This window comes from Miniopterus natalensis, chromosome 21, assembly GCF_054644295.1.
Source record: "Miniopterus natalensis isolate mMinNat1 chromosome 21, mMinNat1.hap1, whole genome shotgun sequence".
NCBI classification, from domain to species: Eukaryota; Metazoa; Chordata; class Mammalia; order Chiroptera; family Miniopteridae; genus Miniopterus; species Miniopterus natalensis.
In genome coordinates this window covers 16,612,085-16,620,657 of record NC_142101.1, presented here as the reverse complement: position 1 = coordinate 16,620,657, position 8,573 = coordinate 16,612,085, and the positions used below count along the sequence as shown (strand labels likewise).

At 53.4% G+C, this 8,573-nt stretch overlaps 1 protein-coding gene across 1 annotated transcript in view; it reads right to left on the bottom strand.

Annotated features, from left to right (window-relative positions):
• Positions 1-213: 213 nt before the first annotated feature.
• USH2A (usherin) overlaps positions 214-8,573 on the bottom strand; it is a 301,382-nt gene continuing 293,022 nt past the window's right edge. The window contains exons 66-71 of the mRNA XM_087829032.1: positions 8,167-8,375; positions 6,574-6,750; positions 5,831-5,914; positions 3,184-3,428; positions 1,198-1,419; positions 214-317 (exon numbers count right to left, since the gene is read on the bottom strand). Of these exons, the coding sequence (XP_087685158.1) occupies positions 228-317; positions 1,198-1,419; positions 3,184-3,428; positions 5,831-5,914; positions 6,574-6,750; positions 8,167-8,375 (1,027 nt within the window). The 3' untranslated portion in view covers positions 214-227. The remainder of the gene's footprint in view (positions 318-1,197; positions 1,420-3,183; positions 3,429-5,830; positions 5,915-6,573; positions 6,751-8,166; positions 8,376-8,573) is intronic.

Below are 8,573 nucleotides of genomic sequence, written 5' to 3'. Positions count from 1 at the left end.
GTGCATGGTTTTCAGCCTCCACAAAGCGTGCCTCAGACAACCAGAAAAACAGCATTTTTCAGACCTGTTGGGGAGGGGACAGTTTCACAAACAATCCTGGTTTCCTTCAGGGGCGACAGGGTAACAAGCCACGGCTCTTGCATGTGTGATGTGTCAGTGACGAGCGGCGGGAGCGGGGTGTGCGGCCCACATTCCAGCCTCACTCACGTTTTGCAGGTGCCCGGGCTCTACAGGTGGGTGTCGGTGAAGGTGGTGTGTTCCTTGGCCACAGAGCTGAAGCCCTTGATGGCCTTCATCAGGTCTTCCTCATCGACGTACTGGAAGGAAGCCAGTCAGAGGTTAGGAGGTTTGGGGCCATCAGGGGCTAGGTCTGCTTCCGAAAAGCCTAATGCTCGACGCCCAGGTGTGGTCCGAGACCCTCCTCGCCTTAAATTCACCTTATTGAAAGGATCACATCACATGCACAGGTGACCGACAGGCTAATCCAAAATGTGCACCGTCTGAGGACGGCCTCGTGCCATACCTTAAGCTAAGCCTCAGTTTTCTGGTCTGTAAAGCGGAGTCAATCTATATGTTTAAGATTTAGTTCAAAATGCAAGCAGAAGAGCCAACTGCAAGCTCTTCCCCACGGGTCCCCCTCTCACTGCATTTGTTCACTGAATAGGTTCAGTAACATGAAGGAATAAGCAGTGTGCCGTGTACTGGCACCTTCAGAGGCATTCACGGCACTGCATGCACGCTGCTTGCTACCAGGACAGTGGAAAACGGGCTCTGCGGTCAGAGGATATCTTTAAGGTCCCAGGTCCACGAAAACGACGACTAGCTGTGCGCCCATGGGCGCGGACGCGTGTGCACCTAAGCCCTCAGTGTGTCTGTTGAGCCACGTGAAACTGCCGCCTTGCGCGTCCATCCAATACGCTTAGGTAACAGATTCGTACGTCTCAACTAGTATAATTATCCCTGCCCCTTAGAAACGCGAGGCCTGAGGCGGAACCGTGGGGTTCAACAGCTCTATGCACATGAGGAGGCGCGTAAAAAACCGTAGCAACACCGGAGGGCTGCCTGGGTGAAGGGGCAGGTGCACCTGAGCCGTGGGCGGCCCCGTCAGGTGCAGGAAGCTCCACGCCACCTCGTGACCCACTGAGACTCGACTGGGGCGTCGGGCAAGGGCTCCGGGTGGGGAGGGAGCCCACTCACCAGTCCGCTGTCGTGACCCAGGATGGTCTCCCACAGCGAGTCGTCGATCAGGACCTTCTTGCCCTGGATGTCCATGAGCTGGCTGACGCTGCGGTGCAGGGAGCCTTGGGAGTAGGCCTGGCTGAGCTGGCTCTGGCTTGGAACCCGGAGCACAGAGATGCTCCGGTTGCTCCGGAGACTCAGGCGCCCCCCGGGCCGCGGGATCTTGGTGTCGGCCAATCCCTGCAGAGAGAGCTGCTGCTGGTGAGCGGCCCAGGTCAGCTGTGCTGTCCCCTGGCTCCCACTACGCGAGCACCTTTGTACTGCGCTTTAAAATGCTTGGATTTGGGCAGGGAAATGGACTCCTCCCTCCCTTTTTTCCAGCCCCTTATCTTTCCCCTTGTTATAGGATCCCAGCCTCCAAAATAAATCGGGTCTGATGCTAACATCAGAAACAAAGGCACTGATTAGGACCTAGCATCAGATTAGGGCCTGGAGTGCGCCTTCGGGAAAGTCTAGCTGCTCCTAGACCTCGGAGGGCTCTGGCTCGGCAGGCCAGCGGGTGAGCCGTTCCTATTTTCACCTTGCAGGCAGCACGCCATGCAGAAGGCCACGCGTTCATGCAGCACACAGAGCTACCTCGAAGTGCATGGTGTAGCTTTTCAGGGTCACGTTGCTGGACACGTCAGATACGTCGGCCACAGAGTCAAACTGAGGACAGACGGGGAGGCAGTGGTCAGCCTTTGCAGCGTTTCAAAGCACACTCATAGAGTCTCCCCGACGATAGCGTAACATGCTCAGACTTTGGCCCTGGCCCACGTGGCTCAGATGGGTGAGCGCTGACCTGTGAGCCAAGAGGTCACAGGTTCTAGTCTGGGTCAGGGCTGGATCCCCAGTCGGGGGCGTGCAGGAGGCAGCCGGCCAGTGACTCTCATCATGTTTCTCTCTCTCCCTTCCTCTCTCTGAAATCAATCAAAAACATCTTAAAAGAACAACAACATATTCATACTTGAATACTATCCTGCACCAACCACGGGCCTCACCGACACTGCTGCTCTTTCCTGTCCCCAAGGTGCCTGCTCCTTGGGCCTGAGAGTGCTGCCCGGGGCTCAGCCACTGCTCAGTGCCGCGTCCTGGAAAACGGAGACCTGGGAGGCGGGCAAGGCTGCCACTCTCATTTCTCTTCACGTGTAGAAACTTAAGCAGTCTGACCAGACGTCTGTGCTTGGCTGAGATACTCTGACTTAAATACATCTGGTCTTTGTCGGGCCTCTGGCACAGAGCTCCTGAAGCCCTAGGAAATGCCTCCCTGGTGACAGCAGCAAAGCTGCCTTTTTGTTATGTTAATAAGGTGGCTTTGGGCCTCACCTAGAGGGGGCTGGCGGCCAGGAGAACCAACCAGGTGACTGGAGAGTTGGAACTTTCAGTCCCACCCCCCTGATTCAGTCTCCCCTGGGCAATGACTGAGTCTCATGCCTAGGTCATGAAACCTCCAGAAAAATCTAGGAGGACTGGTTTGGAGAGCCTCAGGGTCGGTGAACACCTGAAGACTCAGGGACGGTGGCAAACCTGGAGAGGGTGTGGGAGCCTCCTGCCCTTTCCCCAGGCCTCGCCCTGTGCGTCTGGCTGTTCCCGCCTTACCTCCTTCTATGATGGATCGGTGAGCTAGGAAGCACACGTTTCTCCGAGTCCTGAGAGCCCGGCTAGCAAACGAATGGCCCAAACCCAGGGAGGGAGGGTCCTTGGAACCTCCCATCTGCCTGCCCGCGAGAATCCCTTTCTGGAGTTAAAAACAGAATGCCAATCCCCGGGCTCCACCCAAGACCTGTGAAATCAGACTTTCGGGGATAAAGGCCCAGGCAATGGCATTTTTAAAAGCTTCCCAGGTGCCTTAGTCCATTCAGGTCCTGATAACAGGACTCCATGGACTGTGGCCTATAAACCACTGACATTTCTCCAGCTCTGCAGGCTGCAGATCCAACACCACGCGCCCGCCTTCGGACGTACCATGTGGGTTTCTCCCGGTGGGTAGACACTCAGCGGGGACGTTCTCTTCTGAACAGGGACCAGGGGAGGCCTCTCTCTGATGTACGGCTCCTGGTTGATCTTCCTTTGCAGAATCAGGGACAGGAAGATGGCCAGCAGGACCAAGCCCAGGATGGCCACCAGCACGATGAACCAGAGCTCGCTGTAGAACTCCGAGCCTCTGCTCCCCGACCCCTTCTTCCCTCCGGGGGTCGTCGGCACCAGGCCTGCAAGACCCGGGGGCAGAGAAGGGACAGGTTATTCCGGGAGGCAGCTGGGCGACCGCCTGCCCTGTCGTTCAGCAGTGAATGGGGAAGGAGTCTGATGCGGTTGGTCTCGGGGTGCTTGTTTGCACCTGTGTTCAGGCTGGGGGGCCCTGAGGAGGAGCTCAGAGCCCCCGGAGACCTGGCTGACACTCAGCGGCTGAAAATCCCTGCTGCCTGGGCACGATCCTGGGAAAGACATCAGTGGGCTCTGGGGACGCCAGCCCTGACTAACACGTCCCTTTCAGGGGTCACCGCAGGACGGGACAGCGAGTGGGAGCTCCCAAACTGAGCGGCAGAGGGTCTCGGAGATCATCTCCAGCCCAGCCCCTGGGGAGGCAAGTGCTGATGGCCGAGAGGAGGGAGGACAGACAGACACAGCTCCAAATGCTTTGGACAGATTTCCCATTTTAACACCTGGACCAGTGGGCAGGCCTGCTTGGCACATCACACCTGCATTCTCGGGGGGGCGGTTAGAGGGAAGCCTTCAGGTCGGGGGGTGAGTGTGTTTAAGGAGGGAGACAAGGCCACTAAAACTAAAATGGGACTTCATCAGAACGGATATTACTTGGTGAACCTGAGGTCTACTTCTGATAGCTCCGTGGTCAATAAAAAGTCACTCTGCGTCCCTGGGGCTCTGCTCCCCCACCTCTAAGATGCAGAATTGGGGACATCAAAGCTCTGAGGAGGCTCCGGCAGGTTAGAAGTCCCCTAATTAGGAACCAAAGTGCGTTGCTTGATTAAAATAAAACAGCCACCTTGGTTAGGCCCCGGCGGAGCTGGGTCTCCTCTGTGCGTGGTGCGGGGCTGTACCTCTAGCAGTTATCTGAGGGGCCCAGCGGGCCCCCTGCTGCAGAGGACGCGGGGGAATGTAGGGCAGCCTGCCTGAGGGAAGCCTCGAGAAGGAGACAGGCCTCCGAACAGCAGGCGGGGAGCGAGCCCGGCCGGTCCTTTACGCTCGCAGGCTGCCTCCAGGCAAGGGAACCGCACCAGTGGAGAAGTTACATCCCGAAAATTAAAACTGACGACGCACGTTCGCTGGGCAACACTTCTTGGAATTTTCCACGAGGTTGCACAGTCCTGGGTGTCCCTTCTCTCAACCTTGCTTTTCAAAGGCCCCTTTCATTTGAAGGGACTCCACCCATCAGGGGGTTTTGCCCAACGTGGGGTCCTGGTCCTTCGGGATGGGCTTGTTAAAAGAGCAGGTGCCTGGGCAACCATGTGACAGACAAGCACCTGGAGGTGACTCTTACGCACACCTAAATTTCAGAATCTTTGCTAAAAAAACACACACACAGAAACGAACAAACAAAAGTACAGGGCCAGGAGCCAACAGAAAAACCACATTCAAGTTCTCCTCTGAGGTACGAGCCTGCAGAGCATTCTCTGGGTGAGCTCTGGGGCCCCTCAGGCCCCCGGGTGTCCACAGGGGGAGCCCCTGGAGTTGCTCAAATAATATCGGGTGAGATCTGCTCGATTCCACAGCTGCTACTAGACAAGAGGCGATAGGCTATGTGGGGGAACTGCGTTAGGTGTTCGAAGAAGTTTTATGTGGCATCCAGAGATGAAGGGTCTGGAAATATGAGCTAATTTTATTATTTTACGTACGGAAACTATCCTTGATAACAGTATGTATGTTTCAAAATTTTTGGACATATTTGCATTAAAAAACCACCAACTATGTATGCATATAAATCGGATATAACATTACTAACTGGGCTCTACAGTATCAGCCCCAGTTCTTTTCTATTGAAAAAGTCGGGTCATTTCTCTAACGTGCCCTTGGAAATTGGAAAGTGCGGCAGATGCTGGATTCAAAGGTCGTGGGCAGGGCTCCACTTAAAAGATGCTCCATGAAAATTACAATTTCATCTCTTCAGCTGCCTCACTTGGTTTTGCTGGTGGGTCACCATCTTTCACAGAGGATACAAGACAGAGATTGACCCAATTTTACCGTGTTAGGCTCGGAATCTGGATGATCGTCGTTACGATCAACACGACCGGCATCCGAGCCTTTTCTCTCTTTCTCTGACTCTTTCTGTAAATCATTTTTTGGGGAGACAAAGTCGTCCATGTAGCAAAGTCGTTTACCGAGAGGATCTGTGCTTCGAGGAGCTTAGTCACCCCCTCTCTCTGTCCCGGCGAGTCAGTGACTGGCCCTCGAAGGGCATCCCAGCGCCTCGCCTGAGGTCAGCTCCCCGAGGACTTTGGAAGGTTCTGTACAACGCGTCACCCGGTTCCTCCCGACAGTCTGTGCTAATGTCTCAGCGCAAGTGTGTCTAACACACGCACACGCGCACGCACACACACGCTTCGTTAGGAAGCCGGGCGGGGGCGACGCGAAACAACGGGAGGTGAGCGCCTACCGAGGCCGGCGGAGGCGTCGTACCGAACCAGAGGTGTCCGGGCACTGCCTTCCTCCGTGATGCAGGTGACCTGGAAAAGGAGAGCTAGACAGGGGGTAAGTGGCCGGGTGGCCGCCACCCGCCGACCGCGGGCGCGCTTTCCGCTCAACGGCGATCGAGCAGGAGATGGTCTGAACACAGAACTCCCGGGCAAACGGGGGCTTCTCCCACTAGGCCGACGTGCTTCTAATCTACAGTTATCGAGGAAGGGGGCTAGAATTAGTGCCTAAGCGTGTGTGTGTGTGTAACAGAACTAAAGAAGCTTAGGGCTTATACAGCAGAGTGAAAGATTATCAGAGGAGGCCTGGCGGGCGGGGCTCAGCGGCTGAGCATCGACCTGGGATCCAGGCGATCGGGGTTCGATTCCCGGTCAGGGCGCAGGCCCGGGTTGCGGGCTCGATCAATGGCTCTCTCATCATTGGTGTTTCTCCCTCTCTCTCCCTCTCCTGTCCTCTCTCTGAAATCAATAAAGATATATTTTAAAAAAAAGAATTATCAGAGGAGAAGGCACGACGCGTGGAGTGTATATTGTCCTGCGTGTGGCCCACGCCTGTTCCCTTAAAACTTCCAGGCGCGCCTTTCACTGGGTGACCCACAGTTGAAGTGGCCTCTTGAGCTAAGACAGGTTAAGGGCCAGCCCCTGCCGCCCGCCGTTCAGAGGGGCCGTCTCGTGACGCGCTGAGCAAAGAAAGCCCGACACTCACTCCCGTCCTCGGTCCTCGGCATGCAGAGGGCGGTGTCCAGGCCGCGGTACACGGGCTGGCCCCCGGCGGTCACCACGAACGCCCGCAGGGGGCCGTGCAGGAGGAAGGAGCTGCTCCAGCTGACACACACCGTGGTCAGGTTGCCGGTCACCGAGCACAGGGCTCGGTACTGGGGCGCTGGGGGCGAGAACGCTGAACGTTATGACGATGATGACGTGTCTGTGTCTGTGTGCGCGCCTTTTTAAAAAATATATATAAGCAACAATTTTTTTTTTTTTTAGCATTGCCGAAATTCTTTATATTGTCCTCAGTGTTTGCAAAAAAAATAGCAACTGGCATTGGAAGAGAAAGAACACCAGTGGAAATGTGTGTGCAGTGCTTTCTCAGCGATATTGCACCTGCTTTCCCCCCCAAAATCAATCGACAGTGGTGTTTTATGAAATAAAGCCATTAACATACAATGGTTCTGCTCACAACACAACCCTGGAGCTCATATTTCCTTGCTTTTCCCTTCTTTTAACAGGTAAAGTGTCCTTAACACTATTAACTACAGTAGATAGCTATTTTTCATATCCAATCAATATTTACTGCTACAAAGCCCCAAGGACTAGATGAAGTTAATATATTTATATATATATATATATATATTTTTTTTTTTCCCTCTCTCTTTTTTTTTTTTTTCTCTCCAAGCCAAACTGCTTAAGATGGTGAGTTATTTCCGTTTGGCACCCATTTATTTTTAAAGCTTTTTCTGGAACCGTTAGTTAGTTTTCTAAGAGTGTGAAAGAGCTTTGTAGATAGTAAGGCGAGTGTAATAATTCATCGCCCCAGCTAATCAATCAGGTGTATGGTGCATTAGTATATAATCAAGCTCGGTCGCCTAAGTATTATATCAGATACAGAAGCTACGCTGTGAGCGTTTTGCAGGCACGATCTCCTTTTATATTTTCGCTCCTGACTATAACAAAGGAAAAAGAATCCTTAACTGAGGCTCCTCTTTTAAATGCAAAATTTTTTGTAGAAACAAATGAAGGAATCTCATGTCATCAAGTCAGAAGAGATTTATTTCATGAGATCCCGTCGTCTCCAAAATAATCAATACATTTGCAACAGGGTTAAGATCCATCTATATACTAAATTGGCTTTTAAGAAAAGAAAGGAGTCCTGGAAATAAACTGGATATCTTTTTCCTTTGAAAATTAAATCTATCTGATTCTCTCTCTCTCTTCCTCCTTCCACTCCCTAAAAAGCAATGGAAAAAATATCCTCAGGTAAGGATTAAAAGCCAACCAACTAACCAACCAACAGGAGTGACAAATGTTAAAAAAAAAAATCTTAATTGTCTCTCCATTTCCCTCCTTCCCTTGCATCAGCTTCCCCTAAGCTGGCTTTCACCCCACAGCTACGCGAAAAATCTTCCTAAATCGGCCCTTGGCCTCCACATCATTAAAGGCAAGAGGCAGGATTTTCCGACACTCGTCTCCGTTGCCATCACAATAGCGGCCAAGGAAACGGAACCTCCCTCCAACCCTTTCCTAAAACTGGCCCCCTGCCCTCGGGGCCTCTGGCCGGGGCGCGGGCACCTCCACTCACGCTCTTTCTCGGTGGTGAAGCTGACCCACTCGGAGGCCGCACTGCCCGCCTGGCCGTGGGCCACGACGCGCAGCCTGTAGGTGGTGTAGGGCTGGAGGCCCCCCAGGCTGGCGCTGGGCCCCGGGCCCCTGTACGCGGCCTCCGCCTGGCTGGGGGTGCAGGGCGCGTCTGCATGGGGAGGGCAGGCCCGGTGCAGCTGGAGCTCGTAGCTGGAAGGAGAATGGACGCATCAGGGGACAGAAGGGCATGCGGGAGGCAGCCCATCGACGACTCTCATCATTGCTGTTTCCCTCTCTCTCCCTCCCTCTGAAGTCAGTAAAGACATATTTTAATAAAATAAAATAAAATAAAATAAAATAAAATAAAATTAAAATAAAATAAAATAAAATAAAATAAAATAAAATAAA